Source organism: Corvus cornix, chromosome 6 (genome assembly GCF_000738735.6).
Source record: "Corvus cornix cornix isolate S_Up_H32 chromosome 6, ASM73873v5, whole genome shotgun sequence".
Classification (NCBI taxonomy): domain Eukaryota; kingdom Metazoa; phylum Chordata; class Aves; order Passeriformes; family Corvidae; genus Corvus; species Corvus cornix.
The window spans coordinates 3,780,797-3,800,714 of NC_046336.1; the positions used below are offsets into that span (position 1 = coordinate 3,780,797).

The 19,918-nt window shown below is 42.1% G+C and overlaps 1 protein-coding gene across 1 annotated transcript in view; it reads left to right on the forward strand.

Annotated features, from left to right (window-relative positions):
• The first annotated feature begins 1,196 nt into the window (after positions 1-1,196).
• Positions 1,197-19,918, forward strand: part of CPXM2 (carboxypeptidase X, M14 family member 2) — a 70,331-nt gene continuing 51,609 nt past the window's right edge. The window contains exon 1 of the mRNA XM_010407867.4: positions 1,197-1,964. Coding sequence (XP_010406169.2) covers positions 1,313-1,964 — 652 coding nt within the window. The 5' untranslated portion in view covers positions 1,197-1,312. The remainder of the gene's footprint in view (positions 1,965-19,918) is intronic.

Genomic DNA, 19,918 nt, shown 5'->3' on the forward strand with positions numbered 1-19,918 from the left:
AAGAAAAGCATATTTTATTCTAGTTTTAAAAAATGAAAATTCCTATGTTTAAAATAGAGAGATGCACTGTTTTCAGATTTAAAGGAAAAAAAAAGTTAAAATTCAGGATAAAAATATAATTGTATTTTTCTAAAAGGAAGGACAACAGACACAATATAATCACTAAACTCCTTTTGGGATAGCAGCTAAGAAAGCAAGGATAATCATTGCATATATGGGATGGGATCACCCACTGCCTGGAAACCAAATATATCAAAAGATACAGGTACAAGACAGGAAATGATGCTTATTATGGTATTAAAATGATGAGAAACACACAAAAAAATGTGAGCGCAAAGCCAGAATAAGGACTGGGGTAACAGAAGTAATGCTGTCTCCCAGATGACTGGACCGTGGTGAGAAATACAATATACATGATGAAAATATAAGCTGGTATTTTCAACACAGGAGTAAGAATTCATATTTCGAGTGAGCCAACAGTTGCACATTTCCTTCAGCACTGAAGGTTATTTTGAGGTATGAAAAAGATGAAAGATAAGACTTTGCTCTCAGACAAATCGATTTCATTAACGACACTGGGTTGCGTGTGTGTAGCACAAAACATCCTGGTCTGCTGGGAAGATGTTCCAGTGAGAACAAATATCAGGATTATCCCAAAAATAGTGAGAAAAAGGGCCACAGATGAACCATGCTCTTCCTGGTTTTTAGCTGGGCTGAATCCAGGGAGCTGCCATGTACCCCAAGAGAAGCCTCTTATAATTTGGCACATGATAAGTGTTGAGTTATATTAGTTATAGATAACTTACATAAGTTGTTACAAAAGACTAAGCTACTGAAAAGTATATGGAAAGCTATATTATTTAAACTATATTATTTAAACAAGCTATAAGTTACTATAAACTAATATAACTTTATATATAAAATATAGTTTTAGATCTAGAAACTAAAATATAGTTTTATATCTAGAAACTGTTAGATATAACTTTTTAGGTCATATATATGTAAATTAATAGAAACAAGAGAGGCTGAGATTGGTGCTGGAGACGGATCCTACTTTGTAAAAGTTAAAAGGGGGAGAAAACCACCACAAAAGGGAATAACTCCTATGGAATGAGGATTATTTGCCACAGTCCCACATCCCACGTATCCCCCCCTGGGTGCCCAGGGAGGCAGTGCCAGCAGACGACCCCTGCCCGGCACAGGCTCTGCGTGCCCACCCCCATCTCCCAGGGGAGGGAAACACTTTGGACACGGGCTGGGAGGAGAAGGCTGCCTGCCAAGTTTACTTTTCTTGGAATAAGCGCTCTCTTGGATGAGCTGCGCGCAGGAGGAGTGGGGAGTCCGGGGACTGAGCGGAAACTGTCGCGTAACTCGGGCTTTGGAGAGAGCGGCCCCGAGAGCTGCGGGGCAGCGGAGGAAAGCGGCCAGCTGGGGATCCCACCTGCCACGGGCCGGCCGAGCGGGGCGAGTGTCCGAGCGTCCGAGCGTCCGGCTGTGCCACCCTGCCCCGTCCCCGCAGCCTGGTCCCGCACCAGCACGGGCTCCTTCCCCTGCCGCTCCCGGAGGGCTTTTCCAGCTGCCCGAACTCTGCTTGCCCTCTCTCCAAATGAAGTCCCAGGACTCGCAGAGGAGACTCCTGCGAAAGCACGCGATGATCGCCCGTGGCCATTCTCAGCTCTGGCTCGCTCTCTGCACCTTTGGGCTGGCGCTGCTGGGGGATGTGGCCCGGGCTGTCCCCATGGACGATCAGGATTATTACCTGCAGGAAATTACCAACAGGGATCATTATTACTCCTTTCCATATCCTGGGGAAGAGTTCTTTCCTTTCACGGAGCAGCCCGGAGAGGAAGGACCTATCCGTGCTGCAGAGGCAGAGGAGCGCCCAGGGTTCAAACCGAGCAAGAAGGAGTTAAAACAGAAGAAAAACAACAAAAAAGGAAAATCCATTATTGAAACGCCACCAGGTAACTTTCCACCTTCTCCTCCAGAGTTTGGAGTCTGCTGAATCTCATGCTGACTGTGACTTTTAGCATTAATGAATATCCAGTTAATGGCAGTCTTGGTAATAATAACAATAAATGCGGTTGTGGTGATGATGATGGTAACACATTAAATTTTAATATCCCGCAGAACAGACCTGCAGAACTTTTACAGACTTTTCAACTCTTTCCCTTTCAAGTAAAGTGATTATTTCGGCGTCGGAATGTATTAATTCTGCTGTACTCTGGCTAGTCTGTGGGCTTTTCCTTCTTAATTATTCTTAATTACACTTGGCAACTGGCTTGCTGTGAAAGCTGCTGTTCTATAAGCAAAAGAACAGAGACAGATTTCATAGTAAAAGGTGATTAGGTATAGTGACATCTCACCTTACCCCCGTCACTTCAATCTGAGAGGTTTCTGAATTAATTTCAATTCTAAACCTGTGAATTTCTCTGAGATTTCACTTTGAAGCCCCCCAGAGGAAGATATGTAAATAGAGATCTTCCTGTAAAAGGCTAAGCCCTAACAAGCTCAATTTAATTATCGACCCGTAAAATAAAGAAATTAAACAGCAACAGCAATGCCTTATAATAAAGAGGACACCCTTAATTCCATTTCCTAAAGTTTGCAGAAACTTGATCAGCTTTTACCACCCATTGTTCCCATTAACACCTAATTGCACCACCCCAAAAGATTAATTCCTTTCTGTGTTCCCTGACTGTCTGGTAGGTACTTTACTGGTTTGGGATACTTAGGAGTGAGTTTGGTCCATGAAGTTTAGAGTTGTAAAATTTGGGGCCAAATCTCACTTCCCTACAGCTGAGCTCCCCTTTACTTCAGGGGGAAACTTCATGTTAATGACTGGGGTATATGGCACAAAATTTGTGATTTAGAGCCATCAGTACAGCAAAACAGAGGATCAGGGGTTGTAGAGTGGCTTCAACTTTGTCCAGTTACATCCAGCAGATAGCAAACAAAATATTTTAAATTTACTGTTAACACTAACTGAATTAATTAACATTTGAGCAGCAAAGATATGGGCTTTTATACTAATAAATACCGATAAGAAAATGTAATTTCTAACATCTGGAAAAGTGTTTGTGGAGCAGGCAGCGTGGCATGCCAGGGTCACTCAAGGCAGAAGTCAAGGGGGATGATGGCAAATGCACCTTGTCCAGGCAGCAGAGACGGGAGACATCGGTGTCCCTGTCCCCTCAGGGACGAGCATCCATGCAGCAGCTTCCCAAGGGGATGATAGCATCTCAAGGACTGGCTTATCAGGTTTACTATCCCAGTATGGTCATTGCAGTCTACGTGAGATCATCTGAGAGAGTTCTTGTTTCAATGTGTCATTTGTTTGTTTTTTTTAAATTAAGGGAAAAAAGGCTCTGCTTTCCACCTCGGCAGACTGAATCAGGCGGATTATGACAGGACAAGGGGGAATCACTTCCCATTGCCAGAGAGCAGGGATGGATGGGATATTGGGAAGGAATTGCTCCCTGGGAGGGTGGGCAGGCCCTGGCACAGGGTGCCCAGAGCAGCTGGGGCTGCCCCTGGATCCCTGGCAGTGTCCAAGGCCAGGCTGGACATTGGGGCTTGGAGCCACCTGGTACAGTGGAAGGTGTCCCTGCCCATGGCAGGGGTTGGCACTGGATGAGCTTCTAAGATCCTTTCCAACTCAAACCATTCCATAAATTTATGACCATGGGAAACACTTGGATTTTAAAGCTCTGTAATTAGGCAGCAGGTTATTGATTCCTCTTTGTGGTGGAGACAATAGAGATTTCCATCCTGTGATGGGATGTTCTGTGGTTCATCTCTGCTTTTACCTTTCCTGTTGGCTTTTTCCCAATTTCCCCAGCATTTGGGGATTCACACTTGCTCCAAACCTGACAGTGATGAGAATAGAGTCCAATCCATGACGGCAAAGTTCGTTTATCTTTACAGACTTGAATCTTCCTCATTCTCCACCTGCTACACTGAGCACAAGGGCAGAGGCTCATGATGCACCACCAAAAGCAGCTAGAAGTGGCTCAGTCCCTCCTTCCACAGCAAGTTTGGGCTCTTTGGACACAGCTGAGCTTTTCAGCTTTCACCAGCCATGTGCAATAAGAGGTTTCAAAGCCTCTGAGCTTTTAAAAAAATCACCAGAGGTACAACAGGCAACTGATCTCCTCCACCAAACTCCTTCTCCTTGATCCAGGATATGGGTGTGTGACATCAACTCAGCAAACTGGCTGCTGGGCTTATTCCTATGGGAAAATTCAGTGGATTTCCCTGGGAGCAGCTGAACAATTTTGACTGCCATGGGCACAATAAGCCCTGAGGTGAATGCCCAGTGAGGAGAACGGTCACCATTTGTTACAGATGTGAGTGAAACCAGGACAGTTTTAGCAGGAAGTGTCAGGCAGTTTGAGCTGCAGTGTTAAAAGTTCTGGCTATAATATTTCAAATTTCTCCTTCCTCCTCACCCAAAGGCAGGCAAGGGCCAGGTCCTGCCAGGGCAGTAACTCTGATGCTTAGTGCCATGTCCCCAGGGATCAGTTTGGAATGAAGATCTGAAAATCTGGCCCTCACAGAGATGTTTAAGTACTGATACACACCTACATTTACTCACATTTGGATGTTTAGAGGCCAGCTAGAAACAATAACAACAGCTGTCAAACAGATATCAGTGAATAATACCGTAAATCTGCCTGAATAAGGATGTGCACTGTGCTTACATGTACACAACTGTATTTATGCATCCCTCCAGAAGTGGAATTACTTTATTGGCCATGCAGTAAATACCAAAATTTGGGGTTTGTGAGGCTCGCTGGCAGCCAGGACATGCGGGATTTATTAGTTGTAACAAACAATAGCCTGGCTGGGAGCTGGGATGGAGGAGGAGGAGGAATGGGAATGTGTGATGTGCCCTTTGGCTGAGCAGCTGGTCCTGATCAGCCCCAGCTTTGAATCAAAGTGGAAATCAACCGGAGCAGTCTCAAGGACATGGCACTAAACAGATGACACACACTCAATTTATTTCAGCTAATTACTGGAGGTGGCCAGAATATAGATATTTGCAGTATGTGAAATATTAATGTAGAAGGAAATCCAATTGATGCCAGTGGGTTTGCAATTTTTTTATTTAAAATATTAGAATCAATATTTGCAAATACTCGATCCACGTAAAAGTAAAAAGTATCAATTGTCTCCTTGCTCTTTAAATGCCTCATAAATTAAGTGGTAATAGGTCATCCTTGGAAGGCAAACAGTTGGATTGACGGGTTTTGTGCATCTATAGAGATTTCCATTTTCTAATTCCATCCTTGTTTGTATAGGCCTCTGTCCAAAGCCCACTCAAATCAATGGAAAGAGTCTTGTTAACATCAATGTTTTGCTTTTATGAGGCTTTTAATAGAGTTTGATATATGGTGCCTCAGCTACCATCTGTGGGGCAGATCTCTTCAGTCTGGGGGTCTGACTACAGGCAAAAATTCATCATAAAGAGATTTATGGGGCTGAAGTGCCCTATAACACTCCTTAGTGTGGCCCAGATCTGCCACAATGAAGTCTGTAATTATTTTGATTTGATTTTCAAAACTTAAACTTGTAGTTCTTTTTCTGGCCATACCTCAATTCTGAATGCATTTAGAAAATAGAGGAGTAATATTTGTTTATATGGCAGTGCTCAAAGTGGGGCTTAGAGCACATTTGTTCTGTATTTCACAGATCTCCCAGTGTTTCATCTCTGCACAACCCAACATTTGTCTGTGTTTAGCAATCAGGATTTCCTTTGTCTCATCTTATTTGGTGCTTTCCCCAGGCTTGATGAAACTCCTCAGATATGTCACTGTTTACTTGCCCCATATTTGTTTATTTTCCTGCAATGCTGCCACCTGTTCAACAATGCAATTCTTAAGGTTTTTGGTTTGTTATTTCTTTTCAATTCATGTAGTGCATAGGATGAGTCAGGTCCTCTCTGGGGCATGTGTGTGAGGAGGAGTCAGTAAGGGAAGGCAAGGAGAGGATAAAATGGACGGAGCAAGCAACCATGGAAATTATCCTGCAGAAAGAGTTTGACTTTAAAAAATAGACTGATAGTACTTTAATTGAGATGTTTATCAAGATAATGAAAGCTTGGAGGGAGAGCAATGGATGAATGAGGAGGGAAAGCTGAATCACAGGGATGCTGTTCAGGAAAAGCTGGAGATATTTTGGTGCGAAATGGGGGCGGAGATCTGACGAGTGTGTGAAGTCAAAAACATGACAGGTTTGTGGCGTTACTGGCACTCGAGTGGTGATTTTGTTCATTAGAAAGAAGAAAGGAGAGAGTGACACATAAGGCATTGAACTGACAGCTGAAAGCACTTCAGAAGTGGTCACCAAGATACACCAGCACAGTGTTTCTCATGTGCTGGGTAACCCCAGTGCTGCTCTTTTCTAGTCCTTTGGTATCCCCTCTCTTAAACCTTCCCTCTCTGAGCAGCCCAGACAAAGAGGAGCACTCCTGTGACCTAGAGCATAGATTTTAATTTTAAAGCTTTTGCTTAAACTTCTTATAATAGGGACTTTTAAGAATGAACTTGCTGGCCCTAGGTGGAAATCCCATGAATTTTAATATGACCTGTATTGCATCCTAATTGCCATATGTGACAAGCAAAGATGGAAACATGTGGCTTTTAATGAGCTTTCTTTCATCTACCAGCCTCTATTTTCTCCTCAGCTCTTCTAAAATATGTAGGATAGTGAAGTGTTCACCATTCCATTTAAGAGCCCATGCTTTAAAAAATGTCACAACAAAAGAGGACAAGGGATGACTAAGAATGAATAATGAGCAGTACCCTCAAAATTGGTCAAACCTTTTTGATTAGCATCATTCTTTACCCATGGCTTCAATGAATAATGTAACATGAGAAAGAAAATAATGGGAATAAACACATTTGATTACGCCAGAGAAAACCACTTTCAAAGATAATTCTTCCAGCAGCCTTCTCTGAATTCAACCTCATGTTTAAGATGAGAAAAATGTCTCTTTAAAAAAACCTCTTTAAAAAACGGGATGATTTCACTGAATAGATTTTTAATAGTCTGAATCTGAGCCTAGACTTGCTCCTGAAATGCCAGCACAATATGAGACACTCATTAGCTGAATTCAGTCTTGGGGTTTAATGTTATTATCTGTTCAGTGAGCTGGCTAGACAGGTCAATCCCATGGCTCACAACCAAATTTCACTTATTTCTTTTGGGTTTGGAATGAACGTTTCTGTTAGTTATGTGAACTTTGAATATGTCAGAAAGATGAAGTAGTGGAAGTAGAAGCTGTGGTACAGAAGAAGTAATTTCCTGAATTTTCAATACCTGAGCTGGCATTTTTAAGTCTTGCCCAATTCACTGTCTGTGTAAAAAGCAAACTACCAAAAGATTGGTGGTCCGAACACAGAGTTGGGATTTAAGTGTCATATTCACACAGTGGTTTCGTGATTTTATTGTTATTATGCAAAGGATGCTCTAGGTTTGGTCTTGACAGGCTCTGCTGAGGTGATGTCTTGTGGGATTATGTGGTTTATGGAAATATAAATATGTGCCTTTAACACTGGGTACGCAAGGAAAATGGGAACAAGCAAAGCTCTGATCTAGTCAGAATTACTTGCCTTTTAAAATGCACTTTTAAATTCAGTGCCTGGACAATGAAATGAGGATGTTCAGAGGAAACTGTGGGCAACCCAAAGATGAGTCTCCACCACTGCTGCTGTCTGATTATTTTCCTGATGACAATTCCTGAGCCACAGCTCACTGAGCTCATTCGTCTCTTTCAGGGTCAAGCCTTGCTCCTCTAGTGTCTTTTTCTGGCTATTTCAGCTTCAAAAGCTGTTTGGTGGGCTGTTTGCATATCTAATCAAGCAATGAGAAACACCTACATTAAACCATTAGTAAAATATACTGCAATGTTAATTCATTACTTCTGATGCAACCACAATTATAATTTCCTTGTGGCACAGCAAAAGGAACATTTATGATTCCATTCCCCTGTGGTTTTAACATCCCACTGTGGGCAAGAACAGGGTATTCTGGAAGTCTGCTGTGTGCTGGAAGGGATGGAGCACTATCAGAGAGGAGCAAGGCGTTTTATTCTTCGTGCACTCACCAGGGAGGGCTAAATCAACTTGACAGGTGTAAAAGGAAAACTGTTTCTCTTTTCTACCCGTAGCTAAAAATGGCAACAAAAAAAATGGTGAGAAAAACAAGAATAATGAAGAGATGCCAGATGGTGACTCAGAGAGTCAGAGTGCCTGTGAAGGCATCAGAGGAAGTGTGTGGGGATCACTTGAGGCATCTTCGGAGCTCTTGGGTTTAGCTGTTAATCTCTCCAGCCCTGCCCGAGTTGAATTACAAAGGATATTCTGGTGAGTCTGCTGACAGATATCTAAAGTCCTGCTTTGGACACAAAATGCTTCCCTTCTGGTGGGGAACATCCTGGTGGCAGAGAGCAAGGCCTTGCACGGTATCATTATCGGTAAAATGGAGACAAGGTAATACCAGGGCTTCATTCCTTATTTTCTCAGTGGTTTACATCATTTTTCTAAACAAAAAAGGGCTTTAAAGACTTTCTGATTCTGGAGGGGTGTTTAGAGGAGCTGTCTTATAAATGGGAATCAGCCCCAATACACTGTGAAGCATATTTTATAACAACACATTTTGAAGAATTACATGAGATTATACCAGTCTGTCAGGTGGAGAAACTCCTTTTACTCTTGCCTTAGGAAGAGTGAATCATTTCCTATTGTGACACACAAATGCCCCCCAAACCTGCACTGCCTGGGCTCTGGGGGGCTGTGTTGCTGGGATTTGGCATTGCAGAAAAGTGACAAAAAGCTGGCAATCTCCAGAGGACCACAGTGACATCCAGTATCTGTGACTCATGGCTGGAGCTGAGCAGATTTAGGAGTGAAAGTGCCCAGTTACAGGATTAATCTTCTGTTTTGGTGTGGTTGCTTACCTGTAAATGAACAGGCCTGTAAATAATAGTAAATAATAGTTCTGCTCCTGCTTTCACACAAGCATTAGCAGGATGCTGTAATTGCAAAAGTGCTGCTGCATCCAACAGGCCAAGAAAGGATCACAGTAAAAGCTCTGTGCAGAAGTTAAACATAGTTTGTAGTTGCATGTCTTTTAAATTCCTTATGCTACACATTGTATCTGCTCTGTAGTTTCTAGCTACTGACATAGAAAATATTACTTTCAAAGTGAACAGTGGAAGTGATTAAATGAGCTTTTTTATGGGGGAGGTTAATTGCTTACAGATTTATTTTGTGGTTTACATTTTTTTTCTTAATGGATTGCCAGACAGATTTCTTGTGTGACTATACATCAGCCTGGGGCTGCTGGTGAATTATTTGAGGTATGTACCTGGCAGAACTGTTCTCCTGTAATCAACATGATTCCCAAACACCAAGTTCAGCTAACAACACAACTGAGATCTTCATGAAGTTGATATTAAAGAATTATGTGTATATCTATAGATATAAACTTAAAAATATGGGAATTTTGAAAGTTCTACAATGGGACCCAGTTGGGTAAAGCACCAGAGTCCTCTGGTCATGATGATTCTTCCTTTTGGACCTCAGCAGCTCATCCAGACAGTGGCTGACAGACCTTCCTAAATCTGATTTTCTTGCTTAGATTGTGGGGCTTGAGTACTGTAGATGATTTCTTCCTCACCCTCCCATAGATCACAAATTTAGTGGTTTTCTGGTTGTTTCCCTTCATTTTGGCTCTACAGGATTAGTCCTCCTGGCTGGGACATAGAAGAGCCCCTGAGGGGGAAGCCCAAATGTCCCTGCTTGTCTTCCAGGAGGTCTGCAGACCCCATTGTCCCCAGATTTGCTTTTTAGCTGTTTCCTCATTTGAACTTTAGAAAGCAAAGCACCCTCCCATTTCAAGGGAGTTGTGTTTGACAGGGGAGCTCAGAGCGAGGCTGAGCATCCCCTTCCTTTTCCACATCCAGGATTTTCGGGAAATGCCGAGCCCATCAATCATCCCGGTGTGCTGGGCCAAGGTGTTGTTTGCAGTGGCAGCAAACTGAAACCCATCTTTCTCCCTCTTTGCCAGAAAACAGAGTATTTTTATGTACTCCCCTTCAGAGATACAGTGGTTTATGATGACAGGTTTATGGCTCCTCACGACTTTCAGGATGCTCCTAAAACATCTGTCAAAGGAAGGGAACAGTTCAAAGTATCTTGGCAGAGCTGATCTCAGACCTGGATGTCAGCACTCCCTACACCACAGGTACAACCACCCCTTAGGCCAGATTTGGCTCTAACACACTCTTTTTTCCCCCCTCAAGATAATTTTCAATAGTGTAATGAATTTTCCCATGCACAAGACAGAAGCTGTCTGAAAACAAGGGACCAGACCTCAATCTTCCCAAAAATGTTTCACTGACTGATAACAGAACCTATGATTTCAACCAAACAGCCTTTTCATATGTGATTGCCTAAAAATAGAACTTCAGCCCCTAACAACATGATTTTTCTCCTTTTTGCCCATAGTTGTTTATGCACTGAAAAATACAGTCAAAGCTTGGACTTGATGATCTTGGAGGTCTTTTCCAGCCTTAATGATCCTGCGATTCTAAGTTACAGAAGGCATTGCAGAGACAGTTAAAATTGTGTTTGTCATCACAAACTGGATGGCAAATGCCCTATCCCAGAGGACAGAGCCAGTTTTATCTCAGAGTATGTAGACCGCACTGTCTTTAAATTCCAACCAAAAATTCCACTGAGAACTCTGCCAAAAGTAAATCTGGGCTGTATATGGTCTATGTAGGTGCCTGGCGGGGAGCCTGGAATTTCCCCTGGTAAATCTGGAGTGGATTTGGATTTGTTGCAGGATGGGGCTGACCCAAGAACGTGGGGATGTGTCCCAGTCTTCAGTGCAGGTCCCTGGAGCAGGAGGCTTCCCCCAGGTGAGGCCAGAGCTCTTATGCTGCTGAGGAGTAGAGGGATGAGGAGAGGAGTAACCAGGTTCAGCACACACCCCAGCTGAAACAAAGAGAAGAGTTTCTCACAGCTCTTCTGGGGGTTATTTTGTTCCTCAGGCTCCTCTGGATAATTCTGGATCTCAGCAGAGGACTGCAGTCCAAAACTCCTGCAGGATCCCCACATGAGTGGCCCCACATCTAGTCCAGTTCCTTTGCATCAGGTATTTCATTAGATACATGGAAGTGACAGAAAGGGCCCCCAAAAATCTTGATTCTGTCTGGTAGTGGAACAAAGGATTGGGGAATCACATACAGAGACAGAAATGTGAGTGAACTCTGAGCCTTCTTCCAAAGCCCTTTGAAAATGCTGACCAAGTGAGTCCAGGTAGTGCAGAAGCCAAGAGATGGATGAAAGGCAAGAGCCTCACAGAAGGAAATGGATGAATTCCTCAGCTGCCAAACTTGCAGGAATGAGGGCTGAGGGACCTGAGGCTGGTAGCAATGGAATATAAAATCCTGCTGACACATCTGATTTGTTCCATATTCCAAATAAGTACTTGGCTTTTTTGGTGCTTGAATGCAAGTCAAATGGCAATCAGACATGTAGACCCCCTGCTCTCTTACAAGAAGAATAAAATGGGGAACTTTTTAAAATATGATAAAAAAAATGCTGGTATGGAGTTAGTGCAGATAAAATGCCACAGAACTCTTTGAAAAAGTGGACAGAAAATAGCACAGAGCTTTTCCTCTGCAAGCCTTTCCATATTTCTTCTCATTGATCCTGAATCAGATTTTTTTCCTTTCCAATTAGAAAGTTGAAAAATGAGGAGTTTTATGCTCAGGGAAGCTTGCCTTGAAGCTTTCCCTATTCCATGGCTTTTCAAGTGCAGAATACCTACAGTTAGAAAATACTTTTGGCTCCTGTGGATGGGAAGCAGGACGGGCTCTCCAAGGCAGCCCTGGAGTTAAAAAGTCCCAAATCATGACCTGCACTTTTCACATTAACATGTTGATGTTTTGCAGTGGAGATGAATCTCTTGGTGACAATGTGGGCACTTTTCTCCAGGGAAAGGACATAAAACCTCACTGGGCAACTGGTAAAAATTAGAGTTTATCCTGAGCTCTCCTCCTTGGGTCCACAGGCTGGGAAATGTGTTGCCTTCAGCTTGGATTTTTGGGCTTTCAGCCTGGAGCAGGCAGACGTGAATGCATTCAGTTTTATACTCACTAATAACTCACATTCCAATTCATTTGGAGTTCCTGACACACTTTGCTTTGAACCAGTGAAGCCTCCAATGTGCTAAATGTGGAGCCTGTGATTATGAGCCTTTGCTGGATCTCGGCTGAATTGTTAAACAAAGCAGAAAAGATGTTTGGACAGGATGAATTTTGGGAATCTTTTGCGGGCTGCATAAGGCTGCACAACCATAGGAAGCTGGAATAGGGAGAAAGGAGCTCTGAACACTCAGGGCTGGAGAGGTGCCCACCCTCAGAAATATTTGTCTGAACCTTGCTTGAACTGCTTTATCTCCTTTGCTTTGGAGCTGGAGCTTCACACCGACCTCCCAGCTGAAGCTCCAGTCCTTCCCTACAATCCTCTCAGAGTTACCAAAAGCAATGTCCTTCTCCATTTTAGCATTTCTCTTTCTGCAGGCAGGAAGCTCAGAGAAAATGCTGAGTGTTCAGAATTTTAAAGGTGTTAACCAAGCTTTTAAATCCACTGAATCCTGGTGCTTGCTTGGAGGCATTTTAAAATTTATTTATTGAGTTATTTCCCTAAGATGAGTTTTCCATGATTAGTTTGAAGGCAGGTAGAGAGGAGAAAGTTGAACAGAGAGACTCTGGTATGTCCAAATGCCATCTTCACAATGGACACATGAAAGCTAAAAAGTCCCCTGAGAGCTGAAACCCTTGGGAAGATGAACAAAAACTCAGGGAATCACACCTGAGGAAATGTGGGAAAGGGACAGCCTGGCTGCAGAGGGGGCTTTCTGAGCTCCTTAAAAATCATGCCTTTCTCTGAAATTACTTTAGGGAGGAACTGATTGCCTTTGCAAGCTGGGCTCTGTCCTTAGATTTTCCGTGTTTTCCTGTGGGATTCCTGTGCTGCCCTGGGGTTTGTGTCCCGTCAGTGAGCCCAAATGCCAGTCAGAGACCTCTTCCCAAGGGAAGCATCTCTCCTGAACCCCTGCAATTCCTCTACTCTTTCCTTTTTTATTTATTTCTGGGGTTTGGGTTGGGGTGTGGGTTTTTTTGGTTGTTGGTTTGGTTTTTTGCTTTTTTTTTTAATAAAAGAGAGTAATCACACTTCAATCCAGGCCTGGATTTGATTTTCTCAGATCTCAGAGGTTTAGTTATTTTTTGAAATGTTGCTTCTTGGTGCTTTGAACTCTTAAATCCTCTGCTCTCAGGGTGCTTCTCAAGGGTGCAACAGCTTGGACATAGTGGGCTTTAAAGGGAAGAAGAAAGCTCTGTTATATGAGTTCCTAAATCTTTTGCTTTTCTGCACTTCTGGATACATCCAAAGAACCTCTGGTTATTTTCTGTGTGCACCTGGCCAATTTTTCATCCCTTCACTGAAGCAGTGTTCCACTGTTCGGGCATCTAAATGTATAAGTTGCTTCTGACATTTTAATTCTGTCTTAGAGCTGTCCATCCAAGAATGCCCAGTCTACCAAATGAATAATCAGTTAAATAAAAAAGAGTGAGAAGCAGACAACTCAACCAAACTAATTTTTTTTTTTACTCTGCTCTAGAAATTACAAATTGATTCCTTTTTAATGGTTGGGAAGGAGTACAAAGCTTGAGTTCAGGTTAATTGTAACCACACAACTTTCCTCTGGAATCACTCTCTGAGCAAGAGCTCCAGGCACTATGATAACTTCTATGCCTTATGAGAAGTGTTTGGGTTTATTAATTTCTCTTGTTATTTCACATGCAATAATAACAACAGATGTGATGCTAGGAAAAAAAGTATAAATGTCTAAATTTGCTGGAGCAAACACACCAGGTCTTCATAAAACTCAGACCTTACACTTTATAAAAGGTTTTAAAACCTTTGGAGTTGGATTGGTTTGAGGTATTTCCTGTCACAGGCTCCTTATGTAGGTCGAGTATTTATCCCAGATGTGCAGCCTGGCAGAGGGCTGGGCAGGGAGGGAGACCAGGGTGACAGCTCAAACTGACCCTGGGGCTGGAGCACTGCCTCCCAGCCATGCCCCCTTAGTGCTGCTGGAGGAGAAGGGGTGGGAATTCCGAGGGGTGAGGGCTGGCTTGGCAATCCCAGCCCATTTTTGAGGGTGTTGCTTGTGCATGGAGCTGTGTTTGCAGCCGTGTGCTCAAACTTTAAGGTCACCACTGAGGAGCAGCACATTGTTGGGAAGATTTCAAACAGACAAGGATGAGTTTTACCCAAGGCAACAGAGGAGGACTGATGATCAGGTCAGAAGGATGATCCTATACCACTCACCCAGGTCTCACTGCAGATACAGACTGCTGCTAGCCTGCATTCTGTTGGTAATTTGAGTATTTTTAGTTTTAATCATAAAAATATGAAAGATGACATCTCGACTCTCAGCTGAGTAATGACTCTCGGCTGCCTAAAGGCACAGCTCATGCTACTTCATCAGCCTGCCTCTGGAGTTTTCTGGCTCCCATCAGGAGCTAAATCAGAAAGCTAAACTGAGTCAGAAAGCTCAACCAGTAGAAAACAGCCTATGAAACCCAAAGCTGAAGAGCCAAGTGATTCTATCCACATCCATGATTTACTCATGTTAGGCTTTGAGCTACATCATCAAAGGAAGTTAATGCGTCTCTTTCCGTATCATTTTCAACTCATTTTCTGCCTTGTTGAGAAGTAAAAAAAATGCAGTTTTGTCTGTGCTGGAGCTTAACTGGATTAAAATTTGAATACCATTAAGTGGAACTGACTGGGAAGTGCCTGATTCCAGCCTTTCTCAAGTGTAAATTTAGCACTTGGGAGTGGAGGTGACTGTAGTAGCGGGGATAAAATTTAATGGCTTGTCACTACTAATGAGAACTTCACAGTTTCTCAAGTTTTTCCTGCTCTGTGTGTGTGGGCTTCACATGTGTGCTCAGGAGAGTGAGAATCTGAAATCTGGGTGATATCAGAGTGGTGCCATTTATTCCAGTGGAATTAGGCATTTCCAGAGGATTTCTGAAGCTGTTCTTGTGTATCTCAGCCCCAGGTGAGCAATTCTGATCCTCAGGGTGGAGCATTTACAGCCCCTTTCCTGTGTCCTCCCACTTGGATACTTCCTTTGGGCCACCTTAAATCCATGTTTTGCTCCAAAAGCATGGCTGTGCTGCAAAATCCTGAAAAAACAGCCAGAACTCCCAGTAAATGTATATTTCTAGGACCAGGAGTTATGGATACTTTCCAGTTTATGTATGTTTAAGGAATTTCATGACCGTGCTGTCACCCTGCCCAGTGAATGTGCCATACCAACTATGGATATATTGGATATATTTACTGCTTTATAAAATTCCTACTACAGCCTGCATGGAGGGGGAGGGAAATAATTGCACCACGAGCCAGTTTTGTACTCATACAACTTCTTATATATTTATCCTGTTTTTGGTAAAATGCACTCAAGTGGGATTGCTAATGTGATTAAATTTGAGCACTTCTAAGATGTCTCATTTATTGAGCCGGGGTTGTATCTTAAGATCAGAGTTATTTCTGTCTTGGTTTTGTGCTTGTTAATGGTATTCCAAGTTTCAGTGTTTATTTTTAATGGCTACAATTAATGCTCTCAGTGTAGAATCTTTGCTCTTGCAGTACACCTCAGTGACCTGGTATTTTTAGCTATTTCTGGCACGAAGATGTGTTTTTAATGGTAATTTTTGTCCTATACCCAGCCATTGTGCAAGTGGTCTGTCTCAGTTTTGTTCTCCATTTTTTTGGCTAAGTCTGTTTGCTTGGCTCTGGAAAAAAGAGGATTGTTCTCATTTTTGATGGCTGCACTCAGTTTTGTGGCTTTAGCCACAAAAAAAAGTTTTTTCTGTGCTTTAGAAAAAAGTCAGGGAAGACAGTTTAAAATTAATAGCACAGAATCCAGCCTTTGTCAAATAATAATAAAAAGTTAAGAACTGATATGATATTTTTCAGAATGGATTTCTTTTTGGCCATTAAAGATAATATGTTCTCTTCAGCGTGATTAAATTAAATACTCTGTAGAGAAAGGGGAGGTCTTTTCAGGTGTGGGTACAAATGGGAGGGTACCTTGTGCCACATCACAGGTCCCATCCTCTGCCAGGCTGGTGGCAGGAGAAGGCAGCTCAGGGAATGAATGTGATGTCTGGAGTTTAGATGAGCCTCTTGAGTCTGAAGGCTTGGCCAGAAAACTCCCAGGCACTCTGGAAACTCCTGCTTCCAGCTGTGCCAGGAATAATAGAAGCTCTTCCTGCTAAATGATTTGTTGCATCTCGAGCCAGCCACAACCTGCGCTTGTGAGAGAGCAAAAATGTGAAAAATAAGGAAAGAAAATGAAAAAGTGTATTTTCTGAACCTCTTTTGGTTTCATGTCAGACATGACCTAAAGAACCCAGTAATTTATTCTTTTATTCTTAATTTATTCTTTATCTGTTTTTAAATCTTCAAGAGCAATCATAAGAATGAGTGTAGGTTGCAGTGCTGGGATAAATATTTCCTCCTGAGAGAAGTCCCTGATGTTGTAGCCCTCAAAGAAGCATTTGTTGGTTGTCCTAGAAAAATATACAGCTTTAAGGCAACATTAACCAATAATTAATGAGCTCTTAGGATAGGAAATGTTGGCACCTCCTTAATTCTTTATTTGATCTTCGGTCTGGGACTATAATTCAGCATTTTAACTTCGGTGCAGGGGATTCCTCGTAAGTACACTTTCCTTGCCTTTCTCTCGTGGTGCTCTGGGAAAGGGGTTTTCAGAAAAAGTAAATAAAAAGCAAAATGTGTGTGTTCGAGGAACTTTCACCTGCCTTGAGATGCTGCTTCAAATGATCTGGGGTGTAGAGTGATTGGGGGCCTGAATTCAGGCCAGAAAGCACACTTGTAATTGTTAGCAATACTTCAGATATGAGCAGAGTCAGAAAACCACTGAGACTGAAATCCATGGACATTGTTCCAGGGAAAAGCTGGGCCATAGCAACTGTAGAGTGTGAGTCATGAACATCTGTGGGAATTTCACACTTCCATGATCACATCACCAAAACAGCAACATTTAGAGACCACATTTGCACCCCCCCAATGCCCTCAAAAACAAATATACAATATTTATATAATATATATATATCAAATTGTTTAGAAAATGGAAAACTTTACTGTGTTTAACTCAGCCCCTACAAAGGCTGTCCCTCACAGAAAAGCAATCAGAAGATATTTTCAGCAAGGTGAAAGTCATCAGAAATGTGCTTTTACTGTTATTTCACCTTGCAGGTGCATTGCAGCATTAAAGTACTTTGCATACCTGTGACCTAAGCATAACTTTAGCCACAGAAATTAGACTGCCAGAGTTCCCATTAAAAGTTTCTGCTGTTGGAAGATGAATTATCAACCAAACTTTTCATAGGAAAACCTCTAAATTTAGCTGCAAGGGCAAAATTTATGATATTGGCCTCATTAAGAATTTTTATGCAAGACCATAAAGACCTAAGAATAGTATGAATAGTATAATGAGCATTAAAGTCTTAATTCTCACAAAGTATACACTTATTTCTGTGCTTAATTTAGCTCTATCAGTAGCTTCACAGTTTTGCATCTTAACTGCACGTTGGAGTGTTTTGTTTAAACAAGACTTGAATCCTGTATCTTCCCATGGGATAGGAGATTGTCAGACTAGACAAAGCTGATATTTCTCCTTTTCCAGGTCCCAGTATCTCTCTGCTCATCAGGAGTTAGACAAGCACAGACTTGTAGGAATTGGAGAAGATTACAGGTATGGCTCTTAAAATATGGGCTGAGGAGGAAACATGATGCTTCTCTCTGCCCTTCCATTTGAAAAACTGGACGTATTCCAAAATTGATGGAGAGCACTCCTTAAGGAAAAGAATGGTTTGTCTGCTTTGCCTCTGAAGGAGGAGGACAGAATGATTTCCTAAATGCATCTTTATTAGACACAAGAGCCATAAAAGCAATCTGGGCTTATCTGGTATTCTTTATTTAGACCAGAAGGAAATAAAATAAATGAATAATTTAGGCAAGAGTCATGAACACAAGTGTTTTCCTTGCCCTGCTCATACGTACATCCCATGGAACTGTTTCTGAGGATCCCTGCTAATACAGTTGTGTGATACAGAACAGCTAAAATTGCAGCACAGCAGCCGTAATTATGCTGCAGGAGTGAAGGAAACCAAGCTGGCTCTGCAAAAGGTGGGGGTTTTTCCCAGAGCTTCAGTGGAAGCTGTTGCAGCAATAGGACAAAGCCATCATGAGGATGAGAGCGCTTTCAAATATCCCCGCACATGCTGAGATTGCAAATTGAGCCCCTGGCTTGAGGAGGGAGCTCAGCAGCACCCCCAGGTATTGATCTCGCTATAGGCAACCCTAAAATAAGAGGTAAATTCAAAATTCAAGAGATGAGATGGTGGCTGAGATAATTCCTGAGTGTTTCTCGTGCTGATTTTAAGGGACAGGGGATTTCTCACGGTGCCCAGCTACCAGAACTGCTTTAGTGCCCTCAGCTGGCACTCAGCCCCCTGGGAGAAGGAAAATTGACAACAATGGACACTGAAATGTGGCCATTTAGCATTGCTGTAGGAAAGCTGTTCTGGAATGAAAACCTCACAAGAACACACTTCCACAGACAAATGTTATTAAGTCTGAATCGAAGCTTTGTGTCTTTTCTCAGCCTGGAATTAATTGATTTGATCCAGACATCTTATTATTGTTTCTAAAGTGAATACCTATCCATGGCTGCAAATCACAAGTAAAATAACGGTTGGATATGGGCCAGGAAGAGCAAATGTCCACAGCAGCCTCTTCCCTGAACCTGCAAACTTAATGTTTGTTTTCATCTCTGAACCAGAAATGCTGTAGGTGCATTTCGTTAGTAAGTTCTTATGTACATAGGATGTGTATTTCCATGTCTCTCAAAGCCACAGCTGAATTCCCTGTGTTTTATAATGATGAAATTTTCAGCTGGTTAAAGAAACAACCAAATAACTGGGTCATTTCCAGCTGAATCCATTATGCAATCGATTCACACAATCTCTGATCGTTCCTGCTGTCCAATTTCTGTAGCTTCCCCAAGGTTTTATCAAACTGGCATAGAGAGTACAAAATTGTTAAGACAGTCTTACTGACTGGGTGGCAATTTTTATTGCTACATGAAAGATTTCTTCAAGTTAAATAAACTATATTAAAACAATATTTTAAAAAGTAAAGTTTTTATGAATGCCATAAATCAGCTTCTTTTCCTGTATGTTTTTCAAAACTAGGTTGTCCTGGTTATCTGCAGTAGCTTTAAGAAGCAGGGAACACACACCTAATTTATCCAAAATTAAATTCACAGCATGACTCAGGATTTTTTTATTTTTCAGTCGTGAAATGGCAACTTCAGGTGGATTTTTTGAATTATAATGAGTAAATTAGAGTTAATCAGAAGAGGCCATACTGAAAAGTTTGTCGCCACCATCTCTGCGCATTACAAATTGTTGTTTTGGTCTGCATGCTCCTCTTTTCCTCCCTTTATTGGTGTTGGAATCCGTAAGCATGTGGAAAACATGAATATTCCTAAAGTATTAATATTCAAATATTATGGCTAAAAATAGAAGACATCATTTTAGTTAAACCAAAATCAAAGGTCTTCTCTAGTGGAAAACTGCACAAATTCCATACATCTAAGCTGTTGCAAACAATAGTCTTGATGATTCCAAGAATACCATCCCCATGCAGAGTTACACAGATGGAAACAGCTAAAGGTCTTGGAATGCAAATCCTGTTGCTCTGCTCCCAGCTCAGGATGTCCACTGGAG